The sequence below is a fragment of the Cetorhinus maximus genome, chromosome 3 (assembly GCF_964194155.1).
Source record: "Cetorhinus maximus chromosome 3, sCetMax3.hap1.1, whole genome shotgun sequence".
NCBI lineage: Eukaryota > Metazoa > Chordata > Chondrichthyes > Lamniformes > Cetorhinidae > Cetorhinus > Cetorhinus maximus.
Window position 1 is genome coordinate 156,515,776 of NC_135881.1, and position 19,517 is coordinate 156,535,292.

Genomic DNA, 19,517 nt, shown 5'->3' on the forward strand with positions numbered 1-19,517 from the left:
CCTACACATACTTCTGTCACCTGACCTGTCTGGTTCCCTAATAGGAGATCAAGTATTGCATCCTCTCTCGTTGGTACCTCTATATATTGATTTAGAAAACTTTCCTGAACACATTTGACAAACTCCAAGCCATCCAGTCCTTTTACAGTATGGGAGTCCCAGTCTATATGTGGAAAGTTAAAATCTCCTACTATCACAACTTTCTGTTTCTCACATCGGTCTGATATCTATCTACAGATTTGCTCCTCCAATTCTCTCTGACTATTGGGCGGTCTATAAATACAACCCTATTAGTGTGGTCACACCTTTCCCATTCCTCAGCTCCACCCATATGGCCTCTGTAGACGAGCCCTCCGGGCTGTCCTGCTTACGCACAGCTGTGATATTTTCCCTGACTAGTAATGCCACTCCTCCCCCTTTCATCCCTCCCCCTCTATCACGCCTGAAACAACGGAACCCCGGAACATTGAGCTGCCAGTCCTGCCCCTCCTGCAACCAAGTCTCACTAATAGCAATAATGTCGTAATCCCACGTGCCAATCCACGCCCTAAGCTCATCTGCCTTTCCGACAATACTCCTTGCATTGAAATAGATGCACCTGAGAACATTTCTATCACGTACAGACCCTTGATTTCTGTCTATACATGCATTCCTCTCTTGACCTTTATCCTCCTCCACCTCTCTATCTGCTCTAACACTCTGGTTCCCCTCCCCCTGTAAATCTAGTTTAAACGCCCCGGAGCAGCACTAGCAAACCTACCCGCAAGGATGTTAGTCCCCCTCCAGTTCAGGTGCAAACCGTCCCATCGGAACAGGTCCCACCGTCCCTGGAATAGAGCCCAATTGTCCAGAAACATGAAGCCCTCCCTCCTGCACCATCTCCTTAGCCAGGTATTTAGCTGCATTATCCTCCTATTTCTAGCCTCACTAGCACGTGGCACAGGTAGCACTCCTGAGATCGTAACCCTGGAGGTCCTGTCCTTCAACTTTGCACCTAACTCCCTAAACTCTCTTTGCAGGACCTCCTCCTCCTTCCTATCCATGTCATTGGTCCCTACATGGACTACGACATCTGGCTGCTCACCCTCCCTCCTGAGAATACTGAGAACTCGATCCGAGATATCCCTGGCACCAGGGAGGCAACAGACCATCCGGGATTCTCGATCTCTCCCACAGAACCTCCTATCTCTCCCCCTAACTATCGAATCCCCTATCACAAATTTCTCTATGACTTCTGAAACTTTCTACAAACCAGCTCAAGTCCTTTGACTCTCGTTCCCAGTCAAAGCCTAACGCCCATCCCCTCAATCCATTCCGAGACGTTCGACACCTGATTACAGAGCTTACAGCTGCCATTGTCTTACTTGCTGGAATACACTTCCTAAAGCTCTTCTGCCTGCCTCTAGACTTGACTATTTCAATGCTCTCCTGGTCAATCTCCCACTTTCCACCTGACATAAATTTGAAGGCATCCCCTGTTGCCTATAACCTAACCAATGATGGCCATGTCTTCAGTTGCCTAGGCCCGAATCCCTGGAATTCCCTCTCTAAGCTTCTTCTCCTCTTTACCTCTCTCTCCTCCTTTAATGTATACTTTAACACCTACAGGTTTGATTAAAAATTTTAGCTACCTGTCCCAAAATCTCCCTTAATGGCTTGGAGCCAAATTTTGTTTGATATCACTCCAGTGAAGCACTTTGGGAATTTTACTACATCAAGAATGCTATGTAAATGCAAGTTGTTGTTGCTGCTTCCCTCTGCTTTTAGGAGTGTTTGGCTGTAAGCTTTCTGTTTGACCATGCTTTTGGTCAACCCAGTCTGTTCTCTCCTACGGGAAGCACATTGAGACAATCCATTGTGTTGTGGGCTCTAGGCAAACCTAAGCGATTGTTCTTGCTGTTGTTGAGTTATAGCTACTAGCAACATTTGAAGTTAATTGATATCTGAATAAACTCTACAGACGGGGTGCATGTTTCTTACTAATAAATGCAGATTTTAGTGGATAAATACTCTATGAAATATCATTATATTGATACCAAAAGTAAAGTTATCTGGTTTAAATTTGGCATTTAAATACAGGTAAAACATTCCAGAAAGGATTACTGTATCAATCACAATTGTGTAGAACACCCATTAAATATTCTTCCTTTCTAATGCATTATTAAAAACAATACTACAAATAAAATCAGTTAAAAGTTCACTGAAAAGCTCCTGGTTAAATGCAAGTCAGTTCTCTATTAATGTGCAGTGACGTAGATGTTGTTGAGCTGAGAGTGACTTCCCTTGACAGAGTTTGGCATCAAGGAACCCTAGCAAAATTGAAGTCAATAGGAATCAGGGGAAAACACTTTGCTGGTTGGAATCAAACCTAGCACAAGGATGTTGAGATTATTGGAGGTTAATCATCTCAGTCTCAAGTCATCACTGCAGGAGTTCCTCAGGATAGTGTCTGAGGCCCAACCATCTTCAGCTGCTTCATCAATGACCTTCCTTCCATCATAAGGTCAGAAGTGGGGGTGTTCGCTGATGATTGCACAGTGTTCAACACCATTCAAGACTCAGATACTGAAGCAATCCATACCGACATGCAGTAAACCTGGATGGCATTCATGTTTGGGCTAAGTGGCAAATGACATTCACGCCACACAAGTGCCAGGCAATGACCATCTCCAACAAGTCAGAATCTAACCACCTCCTCTTGACATTCACATTATCATTGTTGAATCCCCCACCATCAACATCTGGGGCCAGGGGTTATAATTGACCAGAAACTTAATTGGACCGGCCATATAAAACTGTAACTATAACAGCAGGTCAGAAGTTGGGAATTCTGAGGAAAGTAACTCACCTCCACACTCCCCAAAGCCTGTCCACCATCTGCAAGGCGCAAGTCAGGAGTATGATGGAATACTCTCCACTTGTCTGGATGAGTGCAGCTCCAACAACACTGAAGATACTCAACACTATCCAGGACAAAGCAGCCCATTTGATTGGCACCCAATATCCACCATCTTAAAACATTCACTCCCTCCACCACTGATGAACATTGGCAACAATGTGTACCAGCTACAAGATACACTGCATGAACTCACCAACACTCCTTCAACAGCATCTTCCAAACCCACAATCTCTACCACCTAGAAGGACAAGGGAAGCAGGCGCATGGGAACAGCACCAACTGCAAATTCCCCTTCAAGCCACACACCATTCTGACTTAGAACTGTATCACATAGTTCGCTGGGTCAAAAATCCAGGAATCCCCTTCCTAACAGCACTGTGGGTGTACCTACGTCGCATGGGCTGCAGTAGTTCAAGAAGACAGCTCACCACCACCTTCTCAAGGGCAATTAGGGATGGGAAATAAATGGTGGCCTAGCCAGTGATGCCCACATCCCATGAAAGAATAAAAAAAGGATGTGCTGTGAAGTGGCTATCCAGTAGCACACTCCAATTGTCTACCACATACAATCCTAACATTAGTTTCTTCAACAATAACTAATATTTATGCCGCATCTTTCTTATAATAAAACATCCCAAGGTACCTCAACAGAGTATTATAAAGCAAAATTTGACATTGCACCATATTAAAGAGGTATTAGACCAGATGACCAAAAGCACCTTACAAGGAGGAAAGGGAAGTAGAGAAGTTCAGGAATGGAATTCCAAAGGTTAAAGACTAAGATAAAAGCAAAATACTGCAGATGCTGGAAATCTGAAATGGAAACAGAACATGCTGAAAAATCTCAGCAGGCCTGGCAGCATCAGTGGAGAGAGAAATAGAATTAACATTTCGAGTCCGTATAACTCTTCTTCAGAGCTAAAGAAAAGTGGAACTGTGATGGAGGGGGTGGAGCAGGTGGAGCAAAATAGAAGGTCAGGGGTAAGTGGGAGCTCAGGAGAGATTGACGTCAATGTCATGGGCACAAAACAAAGTGAGTATTAATGGTGATGTTAAAGTCTAAAGAAGGTGCTGATAGTGGCATCAAGGTAAGATAGCTGAATGTGTTAATAGCCAAGCAAAGGTCGGTGCTCTGTGAAAGCACAACATCGAAACAAGTGACAGATGGATGGGGGGTAGTGTTGCAGGGGTTGGGGAAAAAGGACAAAAAAGGGTTAAAAATAAATACATAATAATAAAATATAAAAATTAAAAAAAATAAAAATAAGAATAAATAAAAATTTAAAAATTGGATTTAAAAAGGTAAAGATGGAGGAGGGAGTTCATGGTCTGAAGTTGTTGAACTCAATGTTAAGTCCAGAAGGCTGTAAAGTGCCTTGAAGGTGTTCCGTAAGGCGGTCACCCAGTCTGCGTTTAGTCTCCCCAGTGTAGAGGAGACCGCATTGGGTGTGACGAATGCAGTAGACCCAATTGAAGGAGGTGCAAGTGAAGCACTGCTTCACCTGAAAGGAGTATTTGGGCCCTTGAACGGTGAGGGGGCTATTTCACAACATCGCGATCCCACCTTCTTTATGGCAGAGTCTGTCCATGCCATCTTCATGGTGGGATGGCAGAGGAGGCCAGAGTTGGGGTCACTGCCTCTGGAAGCAGGCCTGAGGCAGGAGTGGAGGTGGATGGATGCCTAGGTGGGCAGTTAGAAGGCCCACCTCTATTCATTGGGATATTGGCTCAGTTCTATACATGAGTTTTCGGCACCCTAGGCCTCATCCCTCATCACCCTGCCCACTCCCATACCGCCCCCCATGCACCCACATATCCCTCAAATGCCCCCTCCATAACTTCCATGCCCACTCACCCAGTATCCACTATGGACAGGACACATGAATCCCAACATTAGGAAATCTTTGAGATGTTTATAAAACTATCAAATAAACAAGTAGCCATTCAAAACATAATCCTATTAACTGCACATAGTTAATCATAATAAAGCCCACAGTCTCACTGAGAGCTGGATGTATCACCAATGCCTGCTGAGCTGAATCGATAGGCAGTATTCAATCCAGGCAATCGGGGCCTCTTCATGCCAGCTGGAGAACCAATGAGATCCTCACATTGCCTTTGGGGAAGGCCTGCTGTATTAAATGTCAATCAGGCACTTGACTATCCAGCAGCAGGCCTGCCCCAGGATCAAGGATGCCAGGGGTCGAAATCCTGCCCTCTGTCAATCAGAAGCTGGCAGCTGTCTATTGCAGGCAGTGCTAGGCCACAGGTGAGTGAGGGCAGGATGGAAGTCACGGGAGAGGTGGACTTGGGGGGTTAGCAACAAGAGCTTTCCCCTTTCTAATGCCAGATCCCTCAATCAGGCACCGAGTGCCTGATAAGGTACTCTCCTCCCCTGAGGATGCCCGCAAGCAAACCTGAAAGGGTTTTACATTTTGGGCTCCCCACACTAAGTCCCCCCTGCAGCCATGGGTTGAATACCAGCAGCTGTGGGAAGAGACCCTTAAGAAGGTATTAACTGCCCACTTAATGGGCCCAATTTTTGACAGGGTGGGAAGGCTGTCCAACAGCAGAGGTAGGAAATGCAGTGGGGTCCCCAAACAGGACCCTCCTTCCTAATTAAATGCTCCCCCCACCTCCAAACTTGCCTGGGGAGGGCATTAAATTCCATCCCTTTAGTGGGGTTTGGAACTCAGCAAAGCATTCATAATGGATTCCAGCAACAGCTGTGTCAACAAAACCTCCAGCGCTAAATACATTAAAATCTTTGAAGCACTAGAACAGAACACATAGCTGGGCTGAATACATTCAAGCTTTTTGAAGTAGCATGAACTGATGGCCACCTGTTCCATTGCTTCAAAGGTTCAATGATTGGACTGTGAATCAATGTTAAGATTAAGACACAGGTTCGAAGTGACACATTAAAATCTGAATCTCAATACTGCTGAATGGAGAATAGGATTTTATCCAGTGGATAATGTATTCTAATGAATCTTTCACAATGCTGGTCAATTTAATGGCCACATCTTTTCAAAACAAACCCCTACTATTAAAAACATATTTAACTTAGCACACACCATTAAATTAGGACAGGAAGTTGCCAACAACTTTTAAACTTATTTGTCCAAAGGTTCCCGACTCCAGAACAGGCTTCCCCCACGTTTCATGAACCCAATGACCTGATGTGGTTCACACAGGGTTTCACCCGTCACACAGAAACCTTCAAACTCCAACAAATACAAAATTGAGGTAGGCAGCAACAGGGAAGTCCCGATTTCAGTTTTCACAGGCGTCGGGTTGCAACTCGCCACGTTTCCCGTGCCAGTTAAATTAACGGCTGGTGGGAATCAGGTGATAATTTCAGAATTCCAGTCCTCCTGCCTCTTTTTCCTTCTGCCTCACATGGGTTTACCACATACCAGGGCAGAAAAATGCAGCCCAATGGCTTTCACCTTCTCAATAATTAATTGGAAGAAATTCCAGCCTATTCAGTATTGGGTGTTGTACAAGCAGTCTGATAATTTAGGGTGTATATTAGTGAGTTCCTTCACTCCAGCTCAGCTCAATCACAATAACATGCTGCCCCAATCCAGAAGGAATTTCAGAAGCTTTGAATTTAATTCATTTTCAGGGTAATAGGATTTCATTACATTGCAATATTTTGTGATGTCTCCTTTCTTCTATCCCACTCTGAATGAAGTACCAACATTGGGATTTAATTGTACAATTGTTGTAGGTTATGCTGCTCATCACACCGAGAAAAGAATAGACTGGAATTTGAAAGCTGACGTTGAAAAACGTTCCATTTAGTTCAGTGGGCCCACCCTAAACTGCATGTATTACCTTAAATCATAAAAGCATTGCCTGCATTTCTGAACTTTTAACAAATTTGTCGAGTTTGCAAGCTTCAAGCTGTTCCAGAACAAAGAACCCCTGTTCAGAAAACAGTTTATGATTGCTTTTGTGTGCACAAAACCATTTGTCAGCTACTCTAATAAAAAACATTAAACTTTCTATATACATAACAAGAGAAAAATCTTTGACCGAACACGATTAATAACCAAATAAAAAATCTATTTACTGCTTCTTCACAGTTAATATTTCTGCACAGATCTAGCAAGTGTTTAACACTTAAGTTTTTTTTTGAAAAAAACAAAACAGCACTGCTTAATACCAGAGACAAGTCTTAGGTGCATCCTTGCTGTTGCAGGAGTTTCAGTAAAACACAATGGTAAAGTGGGTATAATATTGTTATGCTATGTTCACTTGAAAACTGAAATGATGCCCAGAAGCACAATTGCAGGTTTTATCTTTCAAAGTTAGATTGTGTCTTCAGAGGTTATTTGAGCTACAGTGATTGCAGCAATCCAAGGTGAAGGAAATTGAGGACGCTGGAAAAATAGCCAATTGCACATTATTTGCTCCTAGCTAAAAAACAATTTTTTCCCTTGACATATTAGTGTCAAAGTACTGATTATACCTATTGGGAATACTAGCTGTGGGAGGAAATATTTACAATTAGTATCCTAAAAGAAAAGACTTTCATTTATTTAGTGATTTTCATGACCAACAGATGTTTCAAAGAGCTTTACAGCCAATTAACTATTTTTGAAGGGTAGTCACTGCTATAATGCAGGAATCATGCACAAGGTTATATAATTTTTGTTCATTTACATTGCAACATAAATAATCTCCAAATAAGAGAATTATTCATTTTCAAGTTTCTAGCACACAAGAAAAAAATACTGAAATAACATCTTAGGTGATGTTAACATTAAAAGAATTGAGGCACTTGTTGCTTTACTGCCATCTAGTGTCAAAGAATTTGCTCAAACAATAACAACAGCACAAGAGGAAAAACGGACGGGCATGATATTCAATTGCTGGCTGTTCACTCCTGGCCTGAAAAGCATACATTGAAAAATCCATGTTGGGAGGGTCACTGCTGTTGTCCCACTGACATCCAAGGGCTGCTTGGGCCAGTATATAGATGGGAGATTGTTTAAATTTGCACCATACATGCTCAGTCCATTTGCACAGGGTGGTGGGCACCCACTCTAGCTGGCCTTAAAAATTTTTTTTTGGGGGGGGGGGGGGGAGTGTGGGTGCAGGAAGTGCAGGAAGGTGGTTTTCTGGTCGGCGCCCCCGATCGGTTTGGGCGGGGGGGGGGGGAGAGGAGTGTGGGTGCGGGAAGGTGGTTTTCTGGTCGGCGCCCCCGATCGGTTTGGGCGGGGGGGGGGGGGGGGGGGAGAGGAGTGTGGGTGCGGGAAGGTGGTTTTCTGGTCGGCGCCCCCGATCGGTTTGGGCGGGGGGGGGGGGGGAGAGGAGTGTGGGTGCGGGAAGGTGCTTTTCTGGTCGGCGCCCCCGATCGGTTTGGGCGGGGGGGGGGGGGGGGGGAGAGGAGTGTGGGTGCGGGAAGGTGGTTTTCTGGTCGGCGCCCCCGATCGGTTTGGGCGGGGGGGGAGAGGAGTGTGGGTGCGGGAAGGTGGTTTTCTGGTCGGCGCCCCCGATCGGTTTGGGCGGGGGGGGGGGGGGGGGGGGGGGGGGGGAGAGGAGTGTGGGTGCGGGAAGGTGGTTTTCTGGTCGGCGCCCCCGATCGGTTTGGGCGGGGGGGGGAGAGAGGAGTGTGGGTGCGGGAAGGTGGTTTTCTGGTCGGCGCCCCCGATCGGTTGGGGTGGGGGGGGGGGCCATTTTACTTGGGCAGGCCAATTAAGACCCACCCAGCGTGACGTCCACCAGGAAACGCTATGTGCTCCCTGTGCAGGCAGAGGGTGGGATTCCCTCAGCCGGGAGTGCAATCTTTCCCACATGCGCACAAAAGAGCACACTGATCTCCCTGGGGCAAAGTGCTGCCTCAGGGAGATCAGCTCCGATTGAAAACTTCAAATAAAGGTGATAAAAAAATTTCCCTGCCACCTCCCCTTGTGTGACACTGTCACATCAGTTGGGACATGTCCATAACTTTTATTGAAACACTTCATAAAAATGTAAATACCCTCACGAAACCTCATCCCGCCCATGGGTGAGGTTTCATGTTTTTTCTGAAGTCCGCCTGGGCTCCCAGGCCCATTAATCATCTTAATTAGTTTTTTAATGGCCTTAATAGGCCATTGACTGTTCAGTTAATCGGCTGTGCGTCCGCCAAACTGCAAATCTAAATGATGCAGGGTGATGTCGGGACTCACGCCCAACATATCGCTGCATCATTTTACGCATCGGTGAGCAGGCCCCACCCCCACTCGCCAACCACAAGATGCTGCCCCAAGTTTATACTGAGAACAAATTTTGACATTTTTGACACTGGAACAACATGTGATGCTTAGATGTGAAGATGGTAAGAGGTGACTAGCATTGCTACGATTCTTAACCACATACCTTTTCTGAATGTTGGGGGCAAGTCCACAAGCGGGGTGCAGGCAAGAATGTGTTTTTATAGGTTGGTTGATAGCTTAGCCTGTCTTCAACTAGATTTAATTGCCACACTCCCGACAACGTGCATTACCAGAGACAGAGAAGAAAAGTCAAGTGGTAGTGCTCCTGTTCTAGGGCACCTCCTCTTTCATATAATAGCACTGTTTGAGAGGGAGTGGTCATTCACTAAATACAGGTGATACACAATGCCAAATAGAAAATCAACAAACACCATCATAATGTTGGTCCTAAGATTGCGCTGTAAAAGTAATGAAATCAGGTCATCTTATTTTCACTAAAATGTGGGATAAAATAAGCCCATAAAAGGTTTAAAATTATGTATGTTATATTTCATACATCAATAAATTTATTCTAAAAGTAAAACTTTACCCTCACATGCTGTCCAGAAATGATGTTGTGCGTGGTCATCTCAGCACTAGGTGGAGCACTATACAACAATGAAGCTACAAGTGTGAAGTCAAACTCTAGCCTTCCTAATGTCAGCTGATAAGGATTCACAGCAACTTGTGAAATTTGCTCATTGCCTTATTGGCAACCTCGTAAATAGGGCCCCGAGCCATTTGCTCACCGTGCAAACTCGATGCTGAAATAGGCTGCATAAAAGCCATCCTGCAAGATAATGGGCACCCTGATCAGATCATTGATCATTGTATATCACGCAAACTCATAAACGGGCCTAAGGCCATTACTTTAATCCCTGAACAGTGCTCAGATTACCCTGGAAGGGCAAGGTATCTCAAAAATTTGAGCAACAGGTGAAGCTAGCTGTTTCACGCTGCTACTATGCAATAGCAACATGAATGGTATTCACCACTAACAGGATGCTGCCGTCAAGTCAAAAAGATGTTCTGCCTATCACACCAATGAGTAATATGGTATATGAATTTCAGTGCCAGTGTGATGCTAGGTATGTAGGCCGCATGTCCCAAAGATTGGCAGATCGTATCAAACAGCATGTCCCAGCCACTGTTCGCAAAGGGCAGGGTACAGACCGTATCTAACCAGCCCGTGCTTGCAAAACTGAAGACAGTGTCCAACATTAGATGTGATTCTGCGATTGGACAACTTTTGCTCATCAGTGTGCTATGTATTCCGCTAACAACCAATTTAAGCTTATCAGTCAGGCTAGCACTTACATGTGCTAGAAGCCACATATATTAATACACAGGACCCTGTCCTTTGCAGACAGAAAGAACATGTACACACACTGCGCCTTTTTCAACTAAACAGAATAGGTGACAGCCATTCTCTGGTTTACTCCCGAGGGCAATGCCATGACCAGATCAACCTGCCTGCTTTGAATTTAAACAAAGCTTGGTAGTTAAATGTAAGTCATCAGCTAGCTGGTGAACTCTCCATGGCAATGCCTTTACCAATCAGAGTCCACTTGTCAACCAATCAGCACTCTCTTCTCACGCAGCATAAATTGTTGTTCAGGTATTCTTGCAAATTGTCCTGATGAGAACAAGATGAAAAGCTTCGACAACATGTTTTTTTTTCAGCAATACTCAAGTTCTGTACTACCAAACGACTATTTAAACATTGTGGAAAAGCCATGTCTGTGCTCGGAACATTGAGGCTATTAAAACTGTCTCCTTGATCCAGAAAGGAAAAGCGTCGAATGCCCTGGGAAAAACATTGAATGCCATGACTTAATACTCATTCACCATAACTTTGGTGGAAGATCTTCAGAAGCACAGTAAACATTTTCCAGGAGGAACCATGGTTCTTCCACTAAACCTATGATGGAAAATTAGGAGAACTCTCACAGAGATTCACATCCACAGAATCTATACAGTTGAATTTTACATTAAAGGCAATTTACTACTGCACAGATCAATAACATTTTGCATTTATGTATGGATGCAGAACCAAGGAAGAACAAGTGGCCCAAGACTTGATGGCCTTCACCCTAGGCTTCTAAAAGACATAGCTGCAGAGATAGTGGATGTGCTAGCTATGATTTTCCAAAATTCCTTAGATTCAGGAATGGTCCCACTAGATTGGAAGTTGGCAAATGTTACACTCTTCAAGAAAGGAGAGAGAGAGAAAACAGTGAACTACAGGCCTGTTAGCCTAACATCAGTAGTTGGGAAAATGCTGGAATCTATTATTAATGAAGTGTCAACAATGCACTTAGAAAAGCATAGTATGATTAGAATAAGTCAACATGGTTTTACTAATGGAAAATCCTGTTTGACAAATTTATTGGAGTCTTTTGAGGATGTAACTGCTAGGGTAGATAAAGGGGAATTAGTAGATGTAGATTTCCGAAAGGCTTTCGAAAAGGTGCCACACAAAAGGTTAATAGGCAATATCAGGACACATGGCGTTGGGGTAATATATTAGCTTGGATAGAGGACTGGTTAATGAAAACAGAGAGTGGGCATAAACAGGGCTTTTTCAAGTTGGCAGGCAGTGAATAGCAAGGATCAGTGCTGGGGCCTCAGCTTTTTACAATCTATATTAATGACTTAGGTAAAGAGACAGAGTAATGTGTCAAAGTTTGCTGATGGTACCAGTCTAGATGGGAAGGTAAGCTGTGGGGAGGACAGCGAGGCTACAAAGAGATATAGGCAGGTTAAGTGAGTGGGAAACAAGATGGCAGATGGAGTATAACAAAGGGAAGTGTGAGGTTATTCACTTTGGTCGTAAGAATAAAAAGGCAGAATAATTTTTAGAAGGTGAGAAACTTGTAAGTATTGATGTTCAAAGGCTTGGGTATGCTCCTAGAAAGCTAGTATGCATGTGTGGCAAGCAATTAGGAAGGCAAAAGACATGTTGAACTTTATTGCAAAAGGATTGGGATACAAGAATAAAGAAGTTTTGCTACACTTGTACAGAGTTTTGGTGAGACCACATCTGGAGTAGTGTGCACAGTTTTGGTCTCCACATTTGAGAGAAGATATGTTTGCATTGGAGGCATACAGCAAAGGTTCACTAGTTTGGTCTCTGGGATGAGGGGGTTGTCCTATGATGAGAGGCTGAGTAAATTGGGCTCAGATTGTCTGGAGTTTAGAAGAATGAGAGACGGTTGCATTGAAACCTACAAAATTCTGAAGGGGCTCGATAGGGTAGATACAGAGATGGTTTCCGCCGGTTGGGGAAACTAAAACACAGGGGAACAGTCTTAGGATAAGGGGTCAATCATTTAGGACTAAGATGAGGAGAAACGACTTCACTCAAAGGACTATGAATCTTGGAATTCTCTACCCCAGAGGGTTGTGGGCACTCCAACGTTGAATACATTTACGGCTGGGATAGACAGATTTTTGATCTCTCAGGGAATTGAGAGATATGAGGAGCGGGTGGGAAAATGGAGAGGAAGCCCAAGATCAGCCATGATCATACTGAATGGTGGAGCAGGCTCAATGGGCCATATGGTCTACTCCTGCTCCTATTTCTTGTTTTCTTGTGTTCAAATGCTTGTTTAAAGAGATGGATTTTAAGGAGGATTTTTAAAAAGATGGAGGACTTTACGGACTAGATGACTGAAGGCCCAGTCACCAACGTTAGGACAAAGAAAGGAATGATAATACATGAGGTCAGAGTTCCTTTTGGTGAGGGGGGGGAAGTGGTTGGGGTTGGCAGGAATGTGGTGCTGCAGGACTGGAGGAGCTTACAAAGATAGACATAGGCAAGGGCATGAAGGATTTACAGGAGGGTGAATATTCTAAATTGGGTGTTTTTAGGGATGAGGAACCAATGCATCAGTGTAAAAATAAATCTTCACTGTCAACACATCCACACTTTAAATCTATTGCCCGAGAGAAAATGTGCATGAAGTTCAACAGTCCAGTATGTTGCAGTTCTTGTAACATTCCGGAGACATGTCTTTAATACACTTAATGTTATTTTTGTGAAAATAATCATTTAATTTCACGTGAGAATTGTCTTTTTGCTGTAAAAGTGCCAAGAATAGTCATGATCTGAATGTGCTTGTCTAACAACTGACATTTTTCACAGTCAGTAACCATTTGCAATGTTGGAATGCTCCTCAGTTGTCATTTCTATAATATTTCTGCTGTCCAATGTACTTTTATGGTTCAAAACCTTGTTCTTCCCTCTCTCCCTTCCTCCTAAAATCTGAATCATATCCCGATCCTTTCCTCTTATAAATTTGAAAGAACACTACTACACATTAATAACATTAACCACTTGGTGTGTCTGGCTTGCAAAGACCAGAGAATGTCCATCTTTAGACAAAAGCACTACGTTACAATCACTTCAGAAATTGTGATTCTTCCACTTGCACCTTCATTAGCCAAGTGTCTGTCTTAATCTTTATTTATAATGCTCATTAGCAGGTTCAGAGCAAACTTTCTTCTGACTTGATGCAGAAAGCACAAATCTGTTTCCCATTACCCATTTCCTTGCTGTGCTTTGTTTCCACGAAGCAATAAGGATGCCAAAAATAAATGATCGTTTCACATCCAATTTCTAAAAAAAATAAATCCAGTTAGGAATGCCTTGAACTGGTTTGCTTTTCTTTACTTCCAAGTCAGATCCACACTGCATTTAACAGAGATGTGATGTTATTAAAATGAGGGGAAATGTTTTTAAAAGAATACTCTGCCTTATTCTTAGAAAACAATGATGTAAAATCTAATAATTTAACAAGCCCTGCATTCTGTTCAATGGTTACATTTTCCCTCACTTTCTGATGATTGCTGAAATTATAATTTTTCTCAATCGATGCAGAAAAGCAAGGCCACTTAATATCAATGACAGCTAACTGCCATTTCCACACATAAGGGGCCAGATTCTCCCCTCCTGGTGCTGAGCAAACCCACATCGGGAGGTTGAAACTGGAGGCACATGTGAGCATGCTGCCATGGAACTGTCAAACTATTGTGAGGAATTTCTCAGGGCACCCAAATTTCTCCATAATCTTCCAAAGGCCCTACAAATGCCTTCATTCTCCACGTGTACAAGTGGCAAGGAACTCGCCAATCTTGCAAGGGCCTTTGGAAGGTAAGAGAGGAATTCGGCTGCCCATGAGAAAGCATCACAATGGCTGAGAGTTGACAATAGCCACGACTGAAGGGAGATGATGTGAATCTACCTTCATAGATGACAAGGTACGCAAATCCCCTTGTGAAGAGCCAGTAATAATATTAATGCCAGCCCTTGCAAAGTGGACCTCTGTTGCAATTCCCCTTCATGCTACCGCATACCTTCTAAGCTTTCTCCAAAAATGGCAGTATTATCAAGCATCTCAGTGGCTTTTCTTTCATTTAGGGAATGGATGAAGAGGAGAAGTTGTGTTCGTTGCAGTATATTTGGTACACAAAACTACTGAAACTTACTGTTTCATAATAAAAAATACAAACTTAATTCATCCTGTCACAAAAAATGTGCTGCACTCAAATATCAATGGTTGCACTCAGCAAGTTTGTTTTCAGGAAATGGGTACAGGTAAACTAATTAAATATTTTTAAGTATATATCACTTTAACAGAGCTGACACTCAAAGGAAGAAACAATCATATCAAATTTAATCACTTTAAACACCAAAAATGTAGGTCATTACTAGAAGATGTGTTTGAGAGATGAGCAGTATCAGAGCTATTTTATTTGTTTATGTAACAGAGAGCAGTCCAAACACACCAGATATTTGCTAACAGCTGTCTTCCATCAATGGTCACACTGGCCCAATCTAATCATTCATGATTTTTTTCACCCTCCCTATGCTTCTTCCCTCTTCAGTTACTAAGTGCACATGATGTGATCTCCACAATTGGTCTTTTGCTGTGCCTTACTGATGACTTCATTTTAATTTTACAAGATTAAGAATAAGAAACATATAAAACCTATTATGGAGGAGTGGGGTGTAGAACACAACTCATAACTTTTCAATTTAGACAACACAGAAGTAACTTGAGCTCTGCCCATTTTAGTTGTGGAACTGAAAATCTATACCTCACTAATTTCTATGCAGTATTTTAATTTCACACTCCTAAAAATTTCCCTTGCAAAAATCCTCAATCAGCTAGGAATTGCTTAGAAATCTGCTTATAAGCCATACGTAAGAATATTCAGTGGAGATTTTTTTTAAAGTGGCCTGGCAAAGGCAAACTCCAGGAAAGTTCAATAGGATATAAAACGGACTGTTACTGCCCATTTTACACCCCCCCCCCCCAACGATGTTGAAAAAGCTATTCTACTTGTGCAAACCAAGAAGCAAAATTAACATGGCAGGTAATTAATGCACTCCCGTCTCAACAGAGGGTCTTGCAATAACCCAACATTGGAAACCATGGCCAGAATTTTTGGCTTGGCGAGTGGGAGTGGGGGCAGGGCCCACTCGCCAAGGTGTAAAATGACGCATTTAGATTTTCAGTTTGGCCAGCTGCACACCCACTGAACTGTCAAAGGCCTATTAATGCCATTTAAATATCAATTAAAGTTATTAACTGAGCTGCCCGCCTAACCTTAAGGCAGGCTCTTCACCCAGGAGGCCTTCACATTTTTAATGGAACCTCATCCACAGGCGGGATGAGGTTTCATGAAGGCTTTAAAAATTAAATAAATGTCCTCATTAATGTCCCTTGACGTATCCCAGCTCATGTGACACTGTCACATGAGGGGACATGTCTTAAAATATTTTATTTTCTTTATGGAGTCCTAGAGGTCTACAGCACAGAAAAAGGCCCTTCGGCCCCTCAAGTCTGCACCAGTCAAACAAGCACCTAACCATTCTAATCCCATTTTCCAGCACTAGACCCATAGCCTTGTATGCCATGGCATTGCAAGTGCGCATCCAAATACTTCTTAAATGTTATGAGGGTTTCTGCCCCTATCACCCTTTCAGGCAGTGAGTTCCAGATTCACACCATTATTTAAAATTTTAAACCTTAAAACTAATCTCCGTGAGGCACAGAGGTGCCTCAAGCAGATTTCTGCGCTCTTTTGCGTGCATGCATGAAAAAGCGCAGGCCCCGGCTCAGGGAACCTCGCGCCCCCCGCCAGGAATCGCTCAGCACTTCCAGGCGCACATCACACTGGGTGGGCCCTAACTGGCCCGCCCATGTAAAATGGTGGCGTGGACCCGATCAAGGGCACTGATTGGGATCGCGTCCGCTCCCGCCCGCCCCCGCACAACCCCCTCCGACGGGGGGAAAATTCTCCCCCACGGAAATGAGAGCAGAAATACCCAAAAGCTGGAACTGGATCCAGACCTGCAATTATCAAGACTCCATCTTGAAATAAGTATTCTGTTAATGCACGGAGAGAGGCAAAAATGGAAAACAACATGCATTGTGTACCCACCTGAACAGAAGAAAAAGCAAATGATAAATATTCTAATTATTTTGCCCAACTTAAGTGTTTGAGTTTAAAGTGTTTCCACAATGTCGGCTTTGTTTATTTAATAAGTATTGTTCTAACTTGGAATTACAGATCAATTGCCAAATTCTCCTGAAGTCATTAGCTTGATTCTCTGATAGCACCTTTTAGAAGTTGAAAGCTACCCTGTAGGTTAGAACGCTGTCTCTTTTTGTCATACTACTCTAGCTATTAAAAAAAAAGATTCACTCATTCAGCTGTGCATTTCCCAAACCTTGAAGTATTCTCATTAACTGCAACTTGCCCCTCATAGAAGTGTCATTAAAATCACATGGTTTCTTTCAATCATCAAAGCAATTATGAAAGATATATCTGTTAGTGAATTAAATTTCTATATTAAGGCTCAACATACTGCAAACCAGATCAGTAAGGCTGCTACATGGCAATGAATTGGTACTCCAACAAGTAAAACAATTCACACTATTGAAGAAACCATCGCAATCATCACTTATGCAAGCAGTTTTCAAGCTTTAGTGCTTCATGAACCATTGCAAATATTGATCCCATAACCTAACTTACATAGACCAAAGCAGAAAACCAAAGATAAACACAGATCCCCCTGTTCCTCACTGTACTAAATGAAAACAAATTGCACTAGAGGGTACAGAGGAGATGTAGAAGGATGGTGTCTGAACTGGTGAATTTTAGATATGAGGAAAGATTGGTTAAAGCTAGGGTTGTTTTTTTTTATGGAACAGAGGAAGCCGAGGGGAGAAATGTATAAAATTATGAGGAGTCAAGATAGAGTGGTTGAAGGGTCCCATAGCCTAAATCTATGCCCCCTGGATAAGGCGTTGGAGGGTTAAGAAGGGATTTAAGGGAATTTTTTTCCCCCACCCATAGGGTGATGGGGGTCTGGGACTCACTGTGTGAAAGGATAGTAGAGGTAGAAATCTTCCTAACATTTAAGGATATGCAACTGAAGTGCTGTAACCTATAAGGCTACAAGAGCTGGAAAGCAGAATTAGGCTGAATGGCTAGAGCAGACAAGAGGGGCCAAATACCCTCCTCCAGTACTGTAAATTTCATTGATTCTATGCTTTCAATGTTTCAAGATCTGATGACCTTGGTGACCTCTTTGTGGACCCCATGGCAATCAAGAATCCCAGCTTAAATCTAAAGATTAATGTAGTACAAGTACCTGATGCAACATCTGAGTTCAGAGGTTGAACTTAATGAGTCTGCTTCATTCTTAGAATTTACATAACTTTACCTGAAGCTCATTTTGCAACAGTAGCTTTGCCTCAAACTTTCAGAAAACAAGATTACTAGGATAGGCTAGATGACCTTGAGATCATTTGATTTTATCCTTCCAGAAAACTAACTTTAACATCTTCCCAGTACAGTATCTGCTTCAATATCTCAGAAGTCACGAATAATACTGAACACTGTGCAATTATCAGTGAACTTATGGAGGGAAGGTCACTGATGAAGCAGCTGAAGATGGTTAGATGTAGGAGGCAACACTGAGGAACTCCTGCAGCAATGGCCTGGGATTCAGCAGATTGGCCTCCAACAGCAACAACCATCTTCCTTTGTCTCTAACCAGTGGGGAGATTCCCTCTGATTTCCACTGTCTTCAATTTTGTCTGGGCTCCTTAATACCACACTTGTCTGGTCATTATTACATGCTGTTTGTGGGAATGTGCTATGCACAAATTGGCTGCCATGTCTTCCATATTACAACAGTGACTACACTTCAAAAGAACTTCAAGGTTTTAAGACATCTTGTGATATTGAAAGGAGCTATACTTATATTTTTTTTAAGAAGCTAACTGCAGGTTATTTCTCAATAAACCTGCAATACAGTATGATCATTAATTTTCTTGGAAAGTGTCATCATGTGTCATCATATATCATGATTTGAAGCACAGTCACCGTCTGCACAAACACTTATTGCTTGCAGAGAAGCAGAATGAAACACACACATTCGATATACTAAGGCGTTAATCTAATCTTGGGACTTTGATGATTTGTTAGTAACAGCTCAAGCTTTGCTCTTGTATTGCAACACTGCCATTTAAATTCCTCAATGAGAATACTTCCTTTTAACTCCTGGTTAACCTTTCATCTCTGCAATTTAACCAAATATTTGACTCGGCAGAAAAAGAAATCTCTTTCCACATCATTGTAAGTCAAGGTTCCAATTCACTGCCGAATACGTTTATATTTCATATAATGGTACTATTTTTTTTAAAGTGTCTATCTCAAAGGCTTTATGTGTACACAACCAGGTAGAGTAATTCTCATTACACTAGTTTATATAAATCCGCATGGGATGTATTGAACCTGGACTGTTTTTCACCAATGACTTAATCTTCACTCCTTTGAAGTAGCAGCGATTTACCTTATGAGGACACATTGATTGTCGTTACGTTTCCAAAGGCAACGATAACACTCGTTTGCAATGGCAAAAATGTGAGGTGCTGTTTCTCCCAAATGATACTTGCTGTATTGTTCCATCGTGGCTTTATCATAAAGTCCAGAAATTGGTTTGTAGGGATTCACCGACACCAAAATGGAGCCTATGTATGTCTAGAAATGAATCAAAAGAAAACAGAACTGGTTATCTTCTGTCATACATATTAAACCATCCACTCTGGAAGACAATGCTCGATGGTGAGGATAATGATAATAATAAAGCTAACATTAACATAGATGAATATATTGTTTTAGATAAAGTGAATCAACAGCCAGACTGGAGTGATATCCTTTCAAGAATCCTCAGGGAAATGTTGTGCAAACTAACTGCCCTTATTTTTAACCGCTCACGCTACTCTGGATCCTATAGAGTAGAAGGAGGCTAATGTAGTCCTCTTCTTTTAAAATGGTGACAAGAC

General features: G+C 42.7%; 1 protein-coding gene across 1 annotated transcript in view; it reads right to left on the bottom strand.

The window, feature by feature from the left end:
• myo10 (myosin X) overlaps positions 1–19,517 on the bottom strand; it is a 345,458-nt gene that overhangs the window by 153,729 nt on the left and 172,212 nt on the right. Inside the window, exon 4 of the mRNA XM_078539144.1 lies at positions 19,025–19,212. Coding sequence (XP_078395270.1) covers positions 19,025–19,212 — 188 coding nt within the window. The remainder of the gene's footprint in view (positions 1–19,024; positions 19,213–19,517) is intronic.